Source organism: Pyrgilauda ruficollis, unplaced genomic scaffold (assembly GCF_017590135.1).
Source record: "Pyrgilauda ruficollis isolate IOZ18807 unplaced genomic scaffold, ASM1759013v1 scaffold41, whole genome shotgun sequence".
Classification (NCBI taxonomy): Eukaryota; Metazoa; Chordata; class Aves; order Passeriformes; family Passeridae; genus Pyrgilauda; species Pyrgilauda ruficollis.
The window spans coordinates 310,063-333,179 of record NW_024525601.1 but is presented as its reverse complement, the minus strand read 5'-3'; the positions used below and the strand labels follow the sequence as shown (position 1 = coordinate 333,179).

At 33.9% G+C, this 23,117-nt stretch overlaps 1 protein-coding gene across 1 annotated transcript in view; it reads right to left on the bottom strand.

Moving 5' to 3' along the window:
* Positions 1–4,842: 4,842 nt before the first annotated feature.
* Positions 4,843–23,117, bottom strand: part of CDH19 (cadherin 19) — a 64,305-nt gene continuing 46,030 nt past the window's right edge. Inside the window, exons 9-12 of the mRNA XM_041477778.1 lie at positions 18,808–18,929; positions 10,524–10,641; positions 8,326–8,577; positions 4,843–6,030 (exon numbers count right to left, since the gene is read on the bottom strand). Coding sequence (XP_041333712.1) covers positions 5,537–6,030; positions 8,326–8,577; positions 10,524–10,641; positions 18,808–18,929 — 986 coding nt within the window. The 3' untranslated portion in view covers positions 4,843–5,536. The remainder of the gene's footprint in view (positions 6,031–8,325; positions 8,578–10,523; positions 10,642–18,807; positions 18,930–23,117) is intronic.

The following is a 23,117-nucleotide window of genomic DNA, read 5'->3' as shown; positions in this document are numbered from 1 at the left end:
CCTGGAGAGTCCAGCCTGTCTTGAATTTCTATGATGTCTGAGGCAGTGGCAGCACAGGATGGGAAGGAAGTTGAATAACTTACTGCAGATTTTTAGGTGGCTGAGGTTGAGTGAAATGTATCACAGGGGAAGCAAGTCCTTATAGAAGCTGTCTAGGATGTTTTTACATTCAGTGGTGGAAAAGCAGAGTAAGACTTTTGTGATAACAAGATACAGAAAGAACCTGGAAGATGTATTACTTTAGACACTAATATTGAGAATTCTTATAAAATAATTGTAAAGTAATTGTATTAATACTTTGCAGTCATAAGTGATAGAAGTAAATTCTCATATGCGACCAATGAAATGAGGTCTATCAGATACCAATGAAAGGTGGGCATATTGAATTTAATTGTTGAAAGTTTAGAAGGAGACGTTTAATGATAGCTTACTTTATCACCTCTCATATCTCTTGGACACCTTATCTTGGTTTGCCAAAGTGTTTGTACATTTGCAATAAATAATAAATTAGAAACTAGATTTTTGTCCTATGAAAATATAATAATATTGGGACTGTTTTTGGTATTCTGTATAAATGAAAGGGTGAATTTCAGAAACAATACTAGTGTGGCTGGTCAGAGTCTGACAAACAGAATGGCATGTTAAGTAATTAAACAGTTGAGTACTCTATTGTCATTTAGATACATAGTCAACATTTTATATTACCTATTGTATTGTACAGGTGCTGTTTATATTTGATTTTTTTTTCTTTTTCTGTAATGAATGTTGTTGTCATTTCATAGTTATTTTAACTGCTAGACTATCCTTGTCCTGTTTAATTGCCTACTGGATTAGTGCCCAGCATAATAGCAGATTTTTAATTTTTTGAGTACTATTTCTAGAGTGGATGATCTTTATTTTTGGCAATGCAGTTTAACTATTTTCTATTTTTCTTTCTTCAGGGTCATCCAATTTTTGTTTATCTCTCAGGTGTCCCCACTTATAATAATGCAGGACATTTTTGACATTTTAAAATCCAATTTAGTGAATCAGTACATAAAAAATTCCTTTTCCAGCTCCCAAGCTACTAAAATTTGTTGAAGAAGTAAGTCCTTTTTAAAGTCTTTTCAAAGGAATTCCTAATGGCAGAGACTGATTTACTTCCAGCAGTGACAGAAGCAATGCTTTGTGTATATATATATATATATATTATATATATATATACACAATATATATATATATTCCTATGGGTAAGTCTGCATCCTTTTAAGCTTTAATGTAATAGCTTTTGTAGTATCCATTAGGTCAGATATATATATATGCAGACTTCATTGTCTCTCTACAAACCAAATATATTTGAATGCCCATATGTGGAGTATTACTTAAAATTGTGAACTTTAATATTATGAAAGTATTATCTAAATAATAATTAAAATGTATGGGGAATTAAGATCCTTTGATATCCTGTTCCAGTTTCTGCTATTTGAGAGTTTTTTGAAGCACTTATGTTTTCTAATTATATTTATTAATTTTTGCTCTTAGTGCTATATATCTAACTGCCTTTTTTGGCAAACATCTTGTTAAGTCCTATACATATTTCTGACTAATATTATTATCTGTTTGCTGCAGGTAAGGTGTTTCATACTGATGTAAGCAATCTCTCTGTATGCATGTTTTATGCTTCTCTACATATCAGAGTTGAATGTTACTGTTCCTTGAACTCCATGAGTTCAGTATGAGACAGAAGGTCTACAGAAGGTCATGCATGAAGAATTTGTCTTTTCCCAAACAAATACAAAAGCAAACAGACTATTATTTTCAAATCTGTCTTCTTCTTTTTATAAACATTAATTCTCTCAATTTTTCTTTCTAAGACACAGGTTTACCAGTTTTCTGGTAGAAAAATGTTGTAGACTTTACTAATACCTACTGGTTTTTTCATATAAATTCTATACTATTTTTTCGTAATCTAGATCAAGGTGAAATACCTTCTTCTCCAGAGTGCAAAATCGCATAAACTCCTCAACTTCTTCTCCTTAGAGAGCATATATTAGATCTGACTTTCAAGCATAAAATGCGCACTGTCATTTCAAACAAGTGTTACTCTACTCTGACAGGGTGACCCTTATAATTAAGAATGATTGTTAAAATAACCAGATTTCCAATGCAGATCTTGAAAGCAAAGCTAGGTGTGTGATGACAATACCTGTGAGAAAAAATGAGGTAGGAAAGTTATGTGAATTGAAGAGTAAGACTACCTTCAGTAATGTGCAGAATTTCTTCTCAGTGTTATGATAATAAAAAACCTGCATCAGGATGTATGAAATCAAAACCAAACTGAAACATTTTATTTTGGCTTAATTGATTAAAAAAAAAATTTCCACTCACAGCAATGAGTCTGAAGCTACAATATGCTATTAAGTGAATTTTTTTTAACTTTAGATATCTGAATGCTAATTATTATTATATACGCATAGCATTAATTTCCTTTGCTTTTATATAATAAAACAAAATCCACAACATTCTGAATCTTTATGAGACTGAAACAGAAAGTCAGTCTTTTGTCTGACATTTCACCAGTTCTTAAACTTTCTTTTTACCAGGTCACAGAAAAAGACACCTGTAGGAATATATCTTCAAACATTCATATAGAAAAGCAGTGTGTGTGAACACATTTCCTTTCATCATAAGGAATTCACAAGAGAATAAGTCTTCCTTATATTCCCTTGGGCAGGTCCTGAACAGCTGAATATTTATTTATCATCTATCACCATACCTGCACTCTTCAGTTCAGCCAATAACATAGTGAATTCTAGCTAGTGATCAAATTTTGAAGGATTAAGATAATGGAAGATTCTACTGGGAAAACCGTGCCACAATTTAATATATTTCATCATCAGAAACTCCAGCTTGTAACTTATCCTTTATTAAATTCATGTTACTCATGATTGTAATCTCTTGTATGATAAATTTTTTCTTAGAATGTTTGCTTCCTGCAAATGACAAGACAATTCTAAAAAAACCTTTTTCTACCTGTTGTTCAGCAAACTTAAAGGAAGTGTGAAGTTAAAGTGTGAACCAAGTTCAGTGGTTCTTTTCTCACATGTGGAAATTAATTGACAAGGCTGGGTTAGATTGAATACCAGGAACCTAATAAGGTGTGGTCCAGTAACAATTAGGAATAAATTCTTGTTTCAGAGCAAAACATGCCCTTTGGCTGTTATGTAAACATGATCTAAGGCTTTTTCATCTAAACATCATTTAAGATCCATTGCAGGCCATTATTCTTGTTCACACAGAAATTACTCACAATGGCCTACACAGGGTTAAAAAAAACTAAGTTAGTGGTATGCACTACTTACAAAAATTATTTGTTGTTAAAATGGCTTACAGTAAAGACAGAAAATTATAAGCACAATGGTTTAGTGTTGAAGGTTATTTTCCCACATAAATGGACAAAATCTCTGGATTGAGAAAGGATCAGACACTGTTATCCTTTTTCTACTAAATACAACCTGAAAGCACAAAGAATTCTCTTAAAGCCACTGGGACCATCTGTGGAATAAGGATTTGTTTAGGGTATAACCCACATAAATCTATAGACCTAATCCTAAACATGTAGTTTTCACTATTGTCAACAACTAGTGGCGTATAGTCGTTCTCTCTCTAGTCCTCCCCATTAAGCAAATTATTAATATGTAAAATATTTTCTCAAATAAAAGTAATTTTGCCACATCTGTTTGAAAGCCATTGGCATAAAAGGTTACAGTCATTAACACAATGTTTTTACTTTTAAAGATTATTTTCAGCTTGTTATTCACACTGACATCCTACCATGAGACTAGAAAGAATCTTTTTTTTTCTTATGAAACAGGTTCTTCTTCATCAGCACCTGGTCAGATGGACACTCTGTCCCCCTACCCCCCTACCCATAATTTTCCACCTATGAATATAATTAATAATATTTCTGTTCTTTCCAGACCTCACACTGGAAAGCTCTTCTGATTTTCAAATATATCCATGTTTTATTTTTAGGTACCAGGAATTTAAACTGCACAGGCACTTTTCCACTTAGCCTACATACCTTGGTGTTCTTCAGTGAAGAGCAGCTGTAGTAAACATTGCAGAATTTATTTGTTGGGGCTGGTTTATTTGTTTGTTTCTTCCTTGCATAAGCTTTCCTGAATCTGTAATTCAGTTTCACTTACCTAAAGTCTTACTTAGAAAAAGAAGGAAAAAAAAAGGAAAAAAGAAAGAAATATGTTGCACAATTTGATTTATCATGATGCCAGCTTTTAGGTGATTGAATCAGTTGATTGCAGGATATAATTTCTGTAAAATGAGTATTCAGTGAAAGAGAAGTGAGTAAAATACAAGTGGGTTGTTTTTTCCAGACAGACCATTTTGAAAACATTTTATGACCTCAGTTCCAAAATTACTGCTGGGTAGTGGTTTCAGTAAAGAAATGTTCTGAGACAGCTATATATTTGTTATGGAATAGTTAGAAAAAAATACTATGTGAAACTAATTTTGAAATCTTACTTGAGTCTTGCAAAATGATTCAGGATCATTTTTAAAGTGGATAACATTTAAAGCATTTTATTATGTTATTATCTAATGTCATACATAAAGTTTTATAACCATCAGTTTAGCATTTTAAGGATTCTTAATATTGTTATAATAAAACTGACTACTGCAGCTAATTTTATATTCCATAATAAAAAAATAAATCTGTGCTGGTAAATCAGTCATTCTTTAAACTCTTAATAAAAGGAAAAAACGCCTGTATTTGGACAGCATTTTGTCCTAAGTGCAGTAATATATAATGTGGTCAATTGCAGTATTTAAGTTAAATATTGATTCTTTTTCCTATCTTATTTGCTAAATTAAATATTGGTTTACACATTTTCCAATAGCTTAATTAAGAACTAAAATGGCAGCAAATACTTGCTGATGCTGTAATGTGCTTTAATTTTTCTGATAGGAAAAGATATTTGTTTTAGTTTTATCATTCTAAGAACAATAAATAGATGATCTTGTAAGCACTTCTGACAATGGTATTAGAATATCTAGGGTCTACTTTTTCACAGAATTATATTTATATAATGAAGCATTATACAAATATGCATGTTTAACTTTGGTTAATGTATATATTCAACCACAACAGCATAAGTTTGTCAGCTTTGGAAATTGTTTAAAGCTTATGGATGACAGAATTTTTGCAACATCCATTTATGGCTTCTACTCCTCCTTTTATACTAGCAAGATCCAGATTTTCAGTATCCAGAAGAGGATCTAGATATCCAAAGCAGCAAGGTTTGCATTTAAGCACTTAAATTACCACAAGGTTTTCAAACTATAACCTCCATCCCTTCATGTGGTAACACCCCTGGTGTGTTTTATCCTTTCAGGAGGTTTCCACATCCAAAACTTTCCATATTAAAACCCTTGGGCTCTTATTTCTCCTGTTTAATGCTGGATGACTTCCTTTTTCAAAAACCACAGTTGTGTTTGGTTGCTGAGACTTAGGAAAACAAAAGAACAATTCAAAAAGTTCCTAATCCCCCACAGTTCTATGTGAAGAATACATGCCTGCAAGCTGCTTAAAGTGAGGTCCCCAGTCCACAAGGTAGTCATAGCTCTGATCCATGTCTGAAGTGTTTGAACCCAATGAGCTGAGGGATCCTGCCAAGGAGCCAGTCCCCTCAAAGGCATAGGTCTGAAGTGAGTCATAGGGAGGAACGCTAGGATCTGTATTTGCTTCTTCGAGCTTTTCTGAAATGAATTGCCTGAAGATTGCACTGTCTGGGCCAACCTGCAGAGACTGTCTGTAGAGGCTCTGGATTTCGGAGGCCACCTTCTTCCGAGGTTTGTGCGTTCTCATGACAGTGCGCGTCCTCAGCGCTGAAATATCAAAGGCTTCTGTGTCCTCCTCACCCCCCCCTTCATCGTTATAACTGACAATGTTCTCTCTGAATTCTTCCATCTTCTCTGAAAAGGGAGGCTTCTTCTGCTGCTGCTGCCTTATGGCTACAATTGCCAAAAAGAACACTGACAAAATGAAAAGAGAAGGGACAAGAGAAAAATTAAGCAGAACTAGAGACTATGAATGTGCTTGGAAAGACTAAAAGAATCGTTTCTTATCTTAGTATCAAGGCTGTGGAAAAGTGAAGATATTTTAACAAATTTATAGAGCTGTAATTTTTATGTGTTTTATGGTTTTGAGATGAGCAACGGGTGTGTTGGAAAATGGCTACAAAGGGACTTATAAAAAAGGTGAATTAAATGGAGCAGTTCTTTTGGTAGATGCAAATTTGAAACTGATGGAAACACAGGTTATGCTTTTTGAAAGTGCTTTTTTATCACATAATATATCCATTTCACATACAGAATTTAAATTCTTAAACTTTATCAGTCTCTCTGATAAAAGACCCATCCAGACCAAATGAAAAATGAAACAATAAGCAAGATATCCTCCTCATCTGGTTGAATTATTCAGTTCCACAGACTATGCAGAATGGTATTCAACTATTTCTGTTGTGCTGGTTTCAAATTTTAAGACTCACTAAGTTCTACGTCATTTTACTCTCAAGGCTTATGTATCAGATAATCTTATTTTTTTATACATGAAAAGTTTATTAAATTTTCCTTTAAAGCATTATTTTTTAATCCCACATAATTTCATTTTAACTGAACCATCCCTTTTAAATACTCTATGACTTTCAGAAGATTAATTCTTTCTGTTTTAACTACATCTTGCTGCAGTTCTGCTTAATAAGTAATTTGTCGACTTTAGTTTTTTACCCAGCACATAAAATGATACAACTACCAAGAATTACGGCATTTTGTTTAAGCATATGAAGAACCTGAAATAGTTATTTTTTTTTTACCTATTTACAATAAACTATTCTATTTGCTACGGAGATACCAACACAAGGCTTGAAAGCACTGAAAACAATAATTTCTACTATGTATTCACAAAACAGGTGGTTTTCCAAATGCTTGGCGTGGTGAACTCTTCTCAAGTTATATTTCCTACTTGAAAATTAGTTTTCAGAGATAAACGGTAAACTTAATAGATATAGAGCATTTCATTATTTAAATTTAAAAAAATTACAAAAAATATATTCAAAGAATTAAGGAATTTAAAATACGTGTGTTTGTAAAGAGTGTAGTAGATTAAGTTTTTTCTTCTTTTGGACTAGTATATTTATCTATATCCCTGTTTTGACTTTTGTCATATGAATAAGCCTGGTAGATGCCATGGGTTTATTCTACCTGGAGCGAGAACCCAAGAATCATTGATTAATAATTCCCCTGATGGCCTGGATAATGCAGTGATACAGTTTTCCTGATCCTTAGTCTCTGAAGTCAATAACACAAAATGAACTTATTCAGATACCCTGCAATTTTCAATCAAAACTTGAAATGTGCACTGACCTGTAAGCTTAAACTGACTAAAAGACATGAGGCAGATATGTGAGCTCAGATTTAAATAAGAAAACTCTGGAAGTGCAGGTAAGCCTAGAAAAAACAAATTCATTTTATGTTCCCATGCACTCGATTGGAAACCAGGGCATGGATGTAGGAAAAGTAGTGCATCCCTGGGCTTTTCTATGGAGTCAAGAAATGGCTGATGTCAAGAACAGCCAGCCTTGAGTTGTTGGTTTGGTTTTGAGTGCTGTTTGCCAGCTGTGCACGATCCTTTACAGGGGTACTAGCAAAACTCCTGTGCATTTGAACCACTCTCAATCCCAGTTTTCACATCCACACATTTCCAAATGTATTGGACGTTAAGCTAGTGTCTCCTGAGAGGAAAAAGGAGATGTCCAACGTTTGGAGAAAATGCTGTCTAGAGATGTAACCTTAATGGGCAAAGAAACTCCCTGTGTCTGGAACTTTCTGACTTTTTCTTTTATTATTTATAATTGATCTCAGTTCTACATTTGCCATTTCTAAGGCAGAATGAGTAAGGTGCTACTTCTTTTAATGTATTCCTACACTAGCAAATTTTCTTGTGTAATGCTGTCTTCAGCTTTACCTGGGATCAATACAGACTTTGGGCTGTGAAATCTTTGTTATTGCAATGCCAGGAAAGTAAAGAGGACCGTGACTCAACTACATCCAACTTTTAACAAATTGTGTTAGAATTCAAATTTTACTGAAAACTGGGGAAAGGAAGGGAGAAATTATAGTTAAGAAAACAGGAAAGAAATGAAACATTTGCCTTATTTCAATTTTTCCCATGGCCCAGTACTTCCAGTCTTCAAGTCAAGGGTCCATCTTTGTTACTTAACCAACCCCTCCGTAAAAGGAAGCAAAGTAATTTTTCTTACTTGTACTTACCTAGGAATATTAATATGCAAGCCAAAACAGCAACTAAAGCCTCTGTGCTGAGACCCAAGGAATACATGAAAGCTCCGTATCGGCAGTAGAGGGTGTTAACTTCAGAGTCACAGTCACAGACAGTGACAGTGAGAGTATTTGTGCTCGTCAGCGGTGGGGTTCCATTATCCTGAATTAAGATTGGCAAGTAGAAATAAAACTGCTCTTGCCTGCTGAAGCCACTTTTTCCAGTGAAAATTCCAGCTGTGTTATCTAGAAGATAAATTATTATGATAATATGCATTTATGTATCTTGTAACAACAACAATAATATTTAGTGTAATCTGACCTATTTAAGAGCAATTGTACTCTACAAAGCTACATATTAACAAAAGTTAAAAACATAAAAGCAGGCACTGATATTTGCTGCATATTTTGTCAATTGTGAATAAATTGTATTTAGTTTTGATATATGTACTCCAGGGGCAATAGTAAAATTTGACCGAGGAGCTCTGGTCTTAATGTAAAGAGCTAAATAAATTTACATATTTTCAGTTCCTGGCACCTGCTCAGACAAATTAATTAGTTCTTAAAATGGTTCGTTGTATCCAGCTGCTACCAAGCCAGAAGTTCGCAGATAAAATACAGACAGTTTGTCAATCAAAAAGGTTAAAAAGTGTTTCTAGCAGCACATAGTGAGAACAGGTGGCAAGGGGAAGAAGAAAAAGCAACAAAAAAGTCCACTAAAATGGTCTTTTATTGCTTTCCCTAGCATGAAAACTGTAGCTAGCTGGACTTCTACCACCTAAAATAGGGAAAAGTTTTAGATGTTTTCACTTTGCTTTGTATTTAAGTATTAGTGTTTAGAAATCTGTTCTGTAAGAAATACAATAAACAGCTTAAATTCAGGTCCTGCTGTGTATCAATAGAGTAAGTAACTTAGATTGCTGCGAAACAAAATAGTCCTGTCTACATACATGTGTAATGAAAAGAAGAAAAAAGAATCTGGAAATATTTCCATGTCAGAATTTTTTCACATGGCAGAGTGAAAGACTGCATGTGTGTATAAGTAGAAGTAGGGGGGAAAAAGGGTTTCTACCATTATTTGCACAATATCTCTACACAAACAGTCAACTGAAGTTAACTCCCTCACATATAAGTTGTTTTAGGTTTCTATCATAGTTCAGAAAGTAAATCTGAGATAAAATACTAGAGATCTGCAGTCTCTTTTTCTCTTCCTTAGGGCTATCACAATTCAACCAGCCATTTCTGTTGAATGTAGCAGAAAGGGGCAGGTTGAAATCTGATTGCATCATATTTCAAAAAGTTTTGTTTTCCCCATTAGTAGCCATCAAAAGGAACTGAATGGGTTGCTTTGTGTGAGGGTCTGCTTGGGTTTTGGGCAGAAAGAAGAAAGGTGGGAAAGGCTCATGGCTTGTGCACAATTTGACCTTAATATAAAGACTTATCTCTTCCTGGAAGGGAGTAAGAGATGAAGATGGGAATTGAAATTCTTTATGATACATTGACTAACTTTAAAGATAATTGAGAAGTAGTTTGCCATATAATGTATTTGGAGTTTCCTAAAACTTATTTCCATTGATTTGTTCCCTTAGCCAGAACATTCAAATAATTAGTGTGGTCAATAAGAACGATGTGTACTTTAGCTTAGTCTGACAAAGCTTTACTTTGTAATTTCAGCAGACTGACTCTAAATGGTCACCTCCTTGAAATTTCATCAGATATCACACCTGTATTTTCATCTCAGTCTGGTTTAGCTTAATATTATATATTATAAAATAAGATTCCATTCTTAGTTATCTGTTTTTATGATGTTGGTCTTGCTGAATTAATGAAATAACAAACCTATACTTATATCAATCTTCTCTTTCTAGTAATCTTATTTCTCAGGCAAATAATTTTAACAAGAAAGTTGGACTTGACCACCATATTATAAGAAATATCAGTGTATTTTTCATTTCAGCTGTTTTTTCTTACCCTGAAATAAAACAGTTTTTTGCTGTTGATATTATTCACTTGAAAAGGAAAAGAAACTCTTTGATATTATTGAATTATTGTATTGAAATGGCCCTCAGGGCATGTCTAATTTTTGTAACAAAAATTTCTATTTAAATGGAAAATTTTAAGAAATTAAGAACCTGTTGGAAGCATGCATCTTCCATCAGGCAGGTCTTAAAAAGCTGCAGGACTGACACTACCTTGATTGTCATTGAGAGTAAAATGTGAGCTGTTTCCATCCTCCTGAGCCAATGAGAAATAAAAATGGTGACCTTCTGCTGAGTCATCTTGATCCACTGCACTGACACTTTGAATTAGCTGGAAAAATAAGAGAACAGAATTGTTTAAGAGTAAAAAAACTTCCTTGTCCTTTAAAACAATAAAAAGGATATAACAGGTATGTTAAAATTAAACTATTGATGTTGAAGATGTGATCTGTGAATCTGCATTGAGTGCATAATATGCAAATATTCCCCAAATACCCAAATAGGCTTATTGAGACTTATATTCTGCAAGTACTCTGTTTTAAGTTTTCATCCATTTGAGACAGGCAGACATTAAAATCTTGAGAAAATGTAAAATGTTTTCCAGATCAAAGGACCAGGAGCAAATGAAGTCTCCATAAATAAAAAAAAATTAAAAAAAAAATATATATATTTAGAATGGTTTTGTTTTTTTTTTTTTTGGGGTTTTTTTTTTAATTTTTTTTTCTAATCCAAGGTGAACTGCACGTGATTGTACATTTCAAGAAACCTTTCTATGCAAAGCCCATTCGTTTTGAGTCCACAAACACATTGACATCTTTCAACTGGTATATTGTAGTTCCAGTAAGTGACATACTTTGATAAGTTCACTTGCTGAATTGCTGATTCTGGGTATTATAACAGATTGATTATGGAAATTTTTGGCTGCTTTTTCTCAAGAAAACAAAATAGCCTTCATTTAGAAATATGTCAAACCAGACAGTTATTGCAAGATAAAAATTAACAGAGCTTAAAAGAATGTTTTTTCATCTCTGTAAATAAGCAATCACATAGTTAACATAATTAGCAGTATTTCTGCTTAAAAAGTCTATATTTCTTATATTTATCAGTAAATATTTAATTAACAGCATATATTAGTGAACATTCTTGCTGATCAGGAGGAAAATAAACTGCTGGAAGTCCACCAATTTTCAGAAAAGAGAGGGTCAAATTTGAACTTCGGCTCTAATTTATCAGTTATCTCATGCTTTGTATGTATTTGTACACCAGAACTTGGATCCTCAACTTTTCTCAAACCATGCATCACCTGAGTGATATGAGCAGGGCTTTAAGTCAGTGAAAGTGATTACTGCTGTTTTCCATCTGTGCCTTTGACAACTCTTTTCTGGTTAGATCTTTTTTCAAAGATCTAGAATTTCATCACACATTCTTTTTCTCTTCAAGCAAGCCAAGTTTGATGAAGCCATCACAGCAGAGTGCAAAATGTGGCTTACACACCAAAAGCCTTGTATTGTCAACACTCTTCCCTCTTTATATGTGAAATTTATTTTAAATCTATATTTTTCTCTCTATGGAAATATTAGGACCCTTGAGTTTTTTAGTTTGTGGGATTTTTTATTGCCATTGATGAGAAGAATAACTTTTCAGTGATGTCATGGTGTACAAAGGAGAGAAATTCTCGAGGGATATTTTTTTCCTTTTATCAGAACTAACAAAATAGCTGAGGTGATGCAAATACAGGTATAAAAATGCAGGTCAAGAAATCAGTGAGGATAAACTGACAGCTAACACTTCCTTGACTACACAGACGTCATTTTTATGAGGAAATGTAATGCCCAGAATATGCTCAATATGAACAGAAATAGGATAGAAAGTTATATATACAGTCTAAATTGTGAAGAAGGACACATTTTATAACATTTTGCCATCTACCTCAAAAAAACTAAAAGAGACCATACTGGTTTTTATTGAAAATTTGCTGATTACATGTCACAGATGAGGATAAATCTTGGTATGAATGTATGCCTGTCCTTAAAATTCAGGGTCTATTAAGATATGCTAAATATGAAGAATAATATAGTGATCTGCAAAGACATCTTGACCGCATTTAGTGTGTTTTATTTTGTTCTGTTTTGGTTTTAGTTCATTTATTTGGTAGAGAAAACTTACATACATGCATACTAAAAAAAAAAAAAAAAGTGATTTTTATTCAAGCAGGTATTACCAATGTCTTTTGCAAACATATTTTTAGGAGTTTATAATGTGTGAAAATCATAAAACTACAGCAGTTGTGAATTAGCTACTGTTTTGCTATTTCGTTATTGACTTCCATATTTTACGTACAGAATGTATTTGGCTCTGTACATTTTATCTATATCTGATTCAATCAATAAAATTCTAAGGAGAATGTGGCTAACTGAAAAAAGAAAAACCCAAACCAACTTCCCTTGCTTTGATCTGTGTTGTCCTGCACAAACCTAAGATTCCTATGGTTGTTCTAGATATATATATATAGATAAGTATATAGATATGTATATATATGCCTTCAAGGATTCACCTTAGCAGCAGGGAAAAATTTGGAATGTAAGGACAGGACAAGTCTTTATCGTTTACTTCTTGCTGTAGCACATCTACTAAGGTTCAACAAAGCCCAGATTAGCCTACAAAATATGCAGAGAGCAATATGTACCTCTGATTTTACTGACTCAGAAGGAAAAATCACCTAGAGTGAAGGAAATCCCTTCTTTTTTTCCGATTTCCTAGGTTTTTGTACATCTAACCTAGGAGATTCTAGCCTTTTTCCAGGGGAACTGGAATCACATTCTCAAAAACTGCAATTACTGCTTGTATGTTGAGGCTTACACACTTCCTACATTTTAGTGTATAAACAAAGGAAATATAGTGGATGATTTGTTGCTTTTGCAAGGTTATGTCAATGGTTGTGTTGGTGTGGCTGAAATTTCATTGCTTTAAAAATTCTTACTTCAAGTCTCATTAATATAGGAACTTTAAAGATGCAGCAGTTCATTTAAAAATGGGTATTTCTTTAAGACCGAGATTAATTAATTGATTCATTAATAAATTAATTTATTGTTTTTGAAAAACTGATTTAAATTTATGATGGCTTTTGAGGAATTAAAGAATGCAGTGAAACATCTCAATGTGCTAGCAGAGAAGAAAGTTTCCATAAGATAAGCCACCACAAGCATGGATGGGAAACAGGAAGATGCTCATTTCAGGCCTAAATGGAGGTGAAGGTTTGGAATCTGAACATCAGACAAAAATTCCTGTGAGGACTTGTGGTAACTGTAGATGCCAACAACAGAAGAATACCAGGCATGGTAAGTCAGTTGTGAATGATCTATCATCTGAACAAAAATTCCCACCCTGGCCGTCTGAAAAAGGAAGATATTCCTTATACACATGCCAGCCCAGGTTATTGGAATAGCATCTTATAATATATATTTATAATCTATAAATTATTATATTTGATTGTATTTATTCATCTTGTAAATAAAAAACAACAATAACTGTGCATTATGGAGTAGTTGACTGCCATGTAATCTTGATAAAACTTAATTGGAAATTTATTACCTCAACTCCAAATGGTCTTACTGAATTGGAATTATGGAGAGGTGCAAAAGAAAAGGTCAAAGATTCTTTGTCGCAGTCCTTTTGCTTCTATTGGCTTTCAGCCAAGTTAAACTTAAGGCATAAATTGTCCATCTGACCACCAACAGTACTCTTAGTGCTAGAGAACTCTGAGTGTAGAATTTTGAGTCCTTTATGTGCTAGTCTTACCAATCCCATTAGAGAAATGGAGGGAGGTAGAAACATTTGCCACCTCTTTTTCACTTCAGTTACTTTGTTTTGTTTTCCACAAAACATACTTCAGTAGGAGTTCTGCTGTGGATCATAGGATGTAAGAGACCTAATCACCCATTTTTGGGGGAGTACAGAGCTGATTTTGTTCAAATTGGCAGAAATCTTATAATCAGTAAGATTTTTTTCTCAGTGTCATAATATTTACTGATTATCAGAGTTTAGAGCAGGTAAAAGATTAAAGTGTTGATTACTATAGTCAGCACTGCATGTTCCAGGCAGACCTTTTACCTCAAGGCTCAGGTTCTCCTGTTGACTGCTTCTGTTTTGAAAAGCAAATTGGCACAGTGTTCAAGTGGTTTATCTGGGTCTACTGTAAATGCTTCTGTTCAACTAAAAATAAAATTGTGTACCTATCTGCAAAGGATTAACAATTACAAAGCTCATGCCATGACACTGAGGTGCTTTTTTATGTTTGCTCACATATGCTAATAAACTTCTCCCACCTGTGCCATTCTGCTAAGAGATAATGTTGTGGAATCATGGTCCACATAAAACAGAAAAAGGAATTTTCCATGGGTCACTGTGCCCACTGTTTCAAAACATCACATGTTGCACTCAGTGCATCTGCAGGTATAGCTCAGTGTGAGAATCTGTTGTATTATACATTGCTTTCACAGCTTCATCATGTTTTTACATTCTAAAGGATGCATTAATTGTTGAGGGGTTTTTTAACTTTTTATTTTTTTATCATTACTGCTCAGATGCTTTTTGTAAATGTTGAAGAAAAATGCAATATGAAATATTAAACAGTATCTTACCTCTCACTTTCATTTCTCTGTTAGGAAAAATAATTTTGCATCATGATTTGCTAGAAAGGATCTGTTTTAGCAAACTACTCATTTTTAAGATTAATCATATGCTCATAGAATTTTTTTAAAGATTTCCTCTCTTTTCTTCTGTCAACATTTTATTATCTAGAGAAGTAATAGCAAATGAGTACTTTTCACTTACATTGTAACTGATTATTATTTTATTATGTGCCAAGTACTGAATAAATAAATTTGGGTTTTTTCTTATCTCTGACTCAAAGTTCCTGTATACTCAATCAATTCTTTGAATCTAATAAAAATTATTAAGCAAGCTATAATATCAAAAACTCTTCATATGTGATCCCCACATTAAAGGAACTTAGAATTACCAGAATAAATATGCATTAGAGATGACAGATTAATTCAGAATATAGGTAGTTCAGTATAGTTTATCTTCAGCTGAAATCAGCTTCCTCTCTGACAGGAAGAAAGATCAATATTCACATAAGAGCTGAAATTACCATGATAGGTACATTATGGATGGTCAGCTTGCTTATGTATAAGGATTTTGATGCAGCCTACATCAAACTTTCAAGGTGCATCTTCCATATGAGTTAATTTATTAATATCTTGGGAATTAAGCTTTTTTGAGATCCATTCCTGATGAGATGTCTTTAGTGTTACCTTTGGTGTAGATTTGGTCATCTTGATGTTTTGACTATTTGTAAAGAATATTTCCTTTGAAGTTCAAAGTCTTATACTTACTGTACACACCCAAAAATGGTAAATATAAAAAAATTAATAGAACATTTTGGTCATAATTTACTGTGTTTACACACAATTATAAAGTCAAAAAGTCTATTCAAAAGGAAATCACAGGCTTGAATGCCTTATTAATGTTGTTCTGTTTTATCTGATAGTAACTATAGCTGTAGTGGGATAGAAGACTATTTAACAGTGCAACTTTCATGTTTGATTCATTTGGAAAACAATTTATAGAATAGTGGCAGTGGAGTGAAAGTGTTTTTCAATGTTTTAAAGAAAACTTCAGTTGTGGTATAGTATACAGCTGACTTCTGCATTATAGGATAGTACTAAATGATAACATTAAATGGATAGTGAAAATTCCATTCAAAATGTCTAATAAACATGATGAATGCATTCAGTATGATGCCAAAAACACCTATCTATCTTCTTTATATCCATTTTTACTGTCAAATTTGGATTATAGTCCTACAGAATGAAATCAAATCCTATTGTTTGAATGACTTTTGGAGGCTAAGCTAAACATAGCTGTAACTCACACAAAAACACCATGCAGGGGCTTGAAGGTCAGCACTTAGTAAATAAAAGCAGACCAAGAACTTTCATAGTCTTTCAGAAAATCCAAAACTTGAAAGCAAGCCTTCTCATCTAGACTGAACTTATTATTAACTGTGTCTGAGTCTGGATAATTAGGACAACAATTAGTTTTACTCATGATGTATTTTATATTCCATATCACAAATCAGCATGCTCTTAGGCTATGTAAAAATAACTTAATTGTGACCTCACTCTAAATTACTTTTTTAGTAAACCAGGCTGACCAAGACAAAGTCTAGATTGAGTAAGACAATTCATTTTTCAGTGGTATCTTTCCCTCAGCTGTGCCTTTCCTTCCTTTTCCCCTAAACACTGTAAATTCATGCAAATATACTTTGGAATATCCCATGAAATGAGACACAACTAAGCTCAGATTAGGGTAAGAAGTGAATTGCAGAAGTGCAGAAAATCTCCAAAAACATCTCTCAGCACAGTGATTCCAGTTAAAAGGATAGACAGGTATGATAGTGTAGCTAAACAATCTTTAATCTCAACTTAACATGTAAGCAGATTCCATAGCTCCTTGAAATTGATTGCAGAAGTATGGTTAAGATAAAAAGGTATGTAATATCCTGAATAAGTCCTTTAATTGCTTAAACTAATTATTCTGAAATGTAAATTATCTTATTCATTGGACAACCAAGCCACCTATAAAATCACGTTTGAATCTTTTGGTTTCCTGCTGAGGAAAAAAAAAAGGATAATTTTTCTGTGAATAAAAATGAAAAAAAATAAAAAAATTAACACCAAAGAAGACACATCAGCTAACAATTCTGTTTTAATCTTAAACACCGAATAAAATATCATAAACTCTGACTATGATAATTATGCACTTCAGTAGCATTTTCCTGTTGCTCTTCCTAAGATAATTTGTTTATGAGAAAATTATTTAACATTACTGTCACAGTCTCAACAAGTTAAACTAAAGATGCCTGTGATTCTCAAAAACCTATAACAATGAAAATAATGAAAAAAAATAGTAACATTATGCTTTTCTGTAAGGTGAGAAAAGTATCACATTCATCCTTCATTCACATATTGCAATGTCAAAGAAGAATTATTCAGTGTACTATACTTAAATAGTTTATTATTATTGTTAACACTGCTATTCTTTACAGAACAGTTTTATCCAGTGATTCTCAAAATACTTTGTATATGTAATTGATATTGAAACGTAGCTATTGATAGGTTAGCATACAGATATTATTTATCAGTAGGCAATTATGAAATACTAAAAACCTTGAGAAATAAATCAACAAATATCCATGTTATAAGCATCCATATTTAATTCATGGTGTCTTGAAGCCAAGGAGCATGAATTGCAGTTGATTTAATGCCTGCACTTTTGTCTGTCAATGAGATACCCAAAGACCAATAGAAATGGCTTACTCCAAACACCTCCTAAACAGAGGTAGCCTTTGCAGGCAGGAAGATTTCCAAATGCCAAATAAACAAAGTAGTTGCTGATAGAGAAACATATAAAGGGATTCAAAAGGCCATAAAGAGATCACTTGAACAACAGGAAAAGCTTTATTTAACCACAGAGTAATTGAGGTCAAAATAAACCAAAATGGCATAAAAAGAGAGACTCTTTGACTCAGAAATCAACATAACAAAATGTTTTAACAGAACCATCACAGATATCCCAAAGGATATTTTTTTTTTTTTATCCACTTAATGTTTTAGAGTGGTGGAAAAACATATAGAATTTTCTCTTTATAGCTTTTTTTTTGTTTGTTTGGGTATTTTTCGATGATGTTGTTTATTTCGTATCATTTTCTTTAAAAAAGACCCAAACCAACCAACAAAAAAAAACAGAAAAAACAAATAAAACAAAAAAAAAACGCAAAACCAAAAAACCCACAAAAAACATACAAAAACAACAACAACAACTTTTTTTAACAGGAGGAAAATGGAAAGAGAGCAGCATAACTGGGAATTGGGGCAGCTGACTGATGATACCCCATTCATGTGGATATCAAGTAGGAAATGGAAAATAACCTCCTGGGAAGGATGTTAAATATAACAATAGATTAAGCTGCCAGCTGAAGAAGGTATTGTGCAAGCTGTGTCTTAAATATTTTCAGACTTGCACTGAACTAGTCAGGATTTGAATTCAGTTCACAGTAAAACATTTCTATCTGAAGGACACAATGGATCCGGCTTGAAATGCGTCTTATGTTATTGCTGAAGTTACTGGCCACAGATTTTTCATCTGTGACCTTAACATGAAACAAATTTGTGTCCTATATTTTTTCAGAGGTTTCTGCCTGTACTTCATTACTTTTTAAAAAGTTCAAACAAGACATACATATTTTGTTTTAAAGGGGAAAAATAACTGTATGGAAATTTAAATTTCATATTTTGCATATGTCAACAGAACTAACTTTGGAAGTAGAAAAAATGCCTTCCATACTCACAGAACTGAAAGACTCAATGCTAAACATCTCAGACCAAATCTTCATTGTAGTGAGAAAAATTATGACTAACTGCTTCATGCTCACCTGTCCAGAAACTGCATTTTCACAAACAAATGTTTCATAATTTTTAGGGAATTCTGGTGCATTATCATTAACATCAAGAACTTGGACATACACATTTGCTTCTGAAATTTTTTCAGGATTTCCTAATGGTTGAAAAAAAACAGAAATAAAAAAAGTTATAAATTATCTACTAAATATTTTAAAGTAATATAAAGATTAGAAAATTTTACCTATATTCTTCAGGGAAGAAAATAATCACAAAAAATCTATAGACATATTTTATACTATTATAAATAATAGAGTACCATTATAATAGTATGTCTTGAGATAAGATATTTCAACTAAAATTTTGGATTTGTTCATGCTTTTCTTTACCCAGTCAGAAACTGATTTAAATGTAAAGGATAAAACATGATCAGGCAAAATAAAATAATGTTTTGTTGACAAAGAAAAATTTACTGCACTAGGCATATCTAAGGTTATGTGGTAGCAAAATGTTGACTCTTCTAAGGGTATCTGGTCAAGGACCTTTTCCAATGAAACAGGAGTTAATGCAACAAAGAGGAAGCCATAGACAAGAACATACTGGATCAAAAACCTAAGAGACAAGTGATAAAGAGAGGGGATGATGAGCTCCTAACCTGTCAGATATACTAATTGATGTAGGCACCTGAAGCGTGAGAATGTTTTCTCCATCAGATCAGTGGTCTTGACAATTGATAAACCAATGGAGAAAAAGCAAAAAACAGACACAAAACCAAGAGACAGACCTGACAAAACAAACACAGAGACTATGACAAGGAACAAACCTAATGATAATTGGTGGGTTATCCAGAAAATACAGGACAACAATTCCAGCTAGATCAATTTGGACTTTGTAACTGGCAACACTTTAAGTGAGAGGTACTCCAGATCTGGGGAAATGGGGACTCTGTGGAGATGTATGGACCCATGGAAAACATGCAGAGAGGAACAAAGAGAGCTCCGTTAGAAAAGGGTATAGAAGGGGCTGGTGTGCAAAACAGGGCCAGCCAGTGCATTTGTCTGGCTGAGCCTTGCACCTGATCACCAGTCTGTTCTATCAACTTACATCTTAATAAATGTTTTCTTAGCCATGTTTCTGCATAATCTCACTCTTTCTCACTGCATATGCATGTGTGCTGCAAGGACTAAGTAGCAGCTACTGGTGTGACCTGCATATGTGTAAGTGAAAATTGGTTCCAGATACTGGAGTGGGATGGGTGTCTGTGATGCCAGCTACTCACCCAGGAGCACAGGAGACAATTTTCTCTGTCCTTCTCAGACTTGGTGTGCATGGGGTTTGTGTATGTTTTTACTGACAAACTTTAAATTGGACTCAACAATGGCTAGAGATCCTGGGGTCCAGGACAAGTGCTTGGGAGGTCTACACTCAGGGAGGACTGGCAAACATGGGGTGCATGAGGGATTAGTATGTGAGTTGTGTGAGTATCAAGCAAGCATCAAGTGTGCACTGGCTGGTGAGTTGGGGGCCCGTGAATTGGATAAGAGTACTTGGGATTCAGGAAGGGGTGTTGGGCAAACAGAAGTAGATACAGAAGGGATCCATGAGTGTGTGTGTGCTTGTGAACCTGGAGAGTGTTGTGCATGTGTGTACCTGTCTGCATTAGTGATCTTCTGCCTTCCCAGAAGAAGAGGGGAGTAGGCTGCCTGTGCTTGTAGTCAGTGGCAGTCCTGTATGTCGGTGCTGCTGAAAGTAAAGCCTTGTCTGTGTCAATCCGAGTGACTGACTGCTACTGGCTGAGCCTGCAAACAGGTCAGCAGCATTCCTGACCCGGGTCTGCTGGTCAACAGCAGCTGAACCTGAGCCAGCTTGTGCCAGGTGGACAAGGATTGGCTGAGGGATCTGAGGTTGTTTAGCCTGGAGAAGAGGAGGCTCAGGGGAGACCTTATCATTCTCTACAAGCGCCCTAACAGAGGTTGATCTGTTTTCCCAAGTAAGAAGCGATAAGTGGCCTCAAAATGCACCAGTGGAACTTCAGATTGGATATTAGGAACATGTTCTTCTTGGAAAAGGTTGTCTAGCATTGGAATAGGATGCCCTGGGAAGTGGTTGAGTCACCATCCTTGAAGATATCTATAGTGCCAGATACAGATCAAGCAGGAGGCACATGGTTTAATGGTGGACTTAGCAGTGCTATGTTCATGATTGGATTCAATGACCTTATTGGTTCCTCCCAAACCAAATTACTCATTAATTCTTTGATTCTATATTGGATACCCCTTGGAGGTACTTTACCTATCAGCACATTGAATCCTGATGTGCACAGCATAGCTTTAAGAAATATCTGCTTCTCCACAATGTAATTTATTGTTCTTGTAGGCAAAAAGTTCCTCTGCAATAGCAATGCTCACTTTAACATGGATGTGTTTTTGAGTAATGAAGATGTTTTTCCAGAGATTAAAGTAATCATAAAATATTCCAGGAATACTAAACATTTGTCAACCATAATGTCTGTCAATATATCACTCACCTATACCTAAACCAGGAGTATGTTGATAATTACAGTTAAAATATATTCATGTTCAGTGATAGTGTCACTGCATCTGACCTGTTCAGAAGTTATTAAGGCATTGATTTAAATTAGTCAAATGGATCTTTAAGAAAAAAGCTAAAAGTACTCCGCTCTGCCTCTTTTCAAACTACATCAGTTTGGTTTGTTCTTACATTACCTTTTTTTAATGTATAATACACTAGGTACTTGGACCAAACATTTGTTTTCCTGGATCTTATGGAATCTATGGTGATAGCTTTGAGTCTTTTGCTGAAGGAAATGGCAGCAAAAGCAAGTACTAGAGAGATAAATGCATAGCTACTCAGCAGTTTCACATTTCTATTCCTCCTGTGAAGTCATTACAGCTGTGCTAATTTACCAAAACTTGTGATCTGTCAGACTCATTTCAAAAATACTTTGTGGGATGACATTTCTCTTGTTGAATCAAACATCCATAATAATACATAATAATACAATAGGCAACAAAATAGTGCTCAGCTTCTTTTAGATTAACATAAAAAGTAGCATACATTCCTTTTAGAAATAATATCAAGATTGTAGGAGTTACTTCAATTCTTTTACTGAAGTCAGAATTGGATGTATAGGGCAGAGATTTGACTTTCAAAGACTTTCATTGTCTTTCAAAGGAAATTTTTGTAATCTTTAATGGAAAGGAGGGAATACCTTTGGTGACATCAGTCGTATAAAAAGTGGCACAGGAGGGACCTAGCTAGTTTTGCCTATTCTTACCTTGCTTGTTTGTAAGATTCATGGATGCTATATTGGCTTTAAAGTCTACCCTTTGCTTGCACAAAACTTTTAGATAGAACGTTGTTGGAATCACATCTGTATGCTTTCAATAAAAGGTTGGGGGTTTTTTTGTTGGGTTTTTGGGGGGAAGGGGGCATTTTGTAGTATCCTTGTTTCTAATTCTTTAATATATTTGGGTTGTAGTGTCATAGCTGCCTTGATGAGATTTTTTTTTCCTTAGTATAGGGTTAAATGACAAGGAAGAGCATTTCTCTCATTTCTGTATGTATGGAAGTTTTTAATAATATGAATTTTTTTAATTTTTCCAAAATCACAGCTGTTTTGTTTAGGGAAGGAGCAACATATTGCAAAGCCGCTCTTGAAATCAGTGCCTAGTGAATATTAATGACAATTTTGGTGAGGCAGAGTTATTGCATTGTTTGCATTTTGAAGAACAGGTAGGCAACATGCGTTCAGCTAATGTACCGATATCTTACATTATCTAAATATCTTCCAGATAGCAGAAAATTTTTTGTCACAATCTCTACAAGGGAGATCAGGACTTGAAAAACAAGGACACAGAGAAGAGGATGTCAAGTGCAACAGGATGGATCATGGTGAAAATTAAGATGGCACTTAAATTGCTAGGGACCCATATTAATAACTTGAAAAGAAAAGCAATGACCATCTCTAGACACAAGACAGAACTCAGTATTTGCAGGGGATTAAAGAAAGTTTACATTGACATCAGCCAGTAAACACAAACTTATAATGATAACAATAATACTAGTACCACTAGTAACAATAAATGTTATCTTCAAAATTTATATTTTTATAGCATGACTATCATTTATGCTAAGGCAAATTTTTTTTACTTCCTAAAAGAAATGAACACAAATAGGTTTTTTTTAAGAAAGGACTACTCCAAAAAGTTAAAAGTTTATCAACAAAAATATATATGTGACCAAAGCAGGGTGACATTTAATATTAAATTTATGTTATCCATACTGAAATTATCACAGAACTTCAGTCCTGTATCCAGGTCTG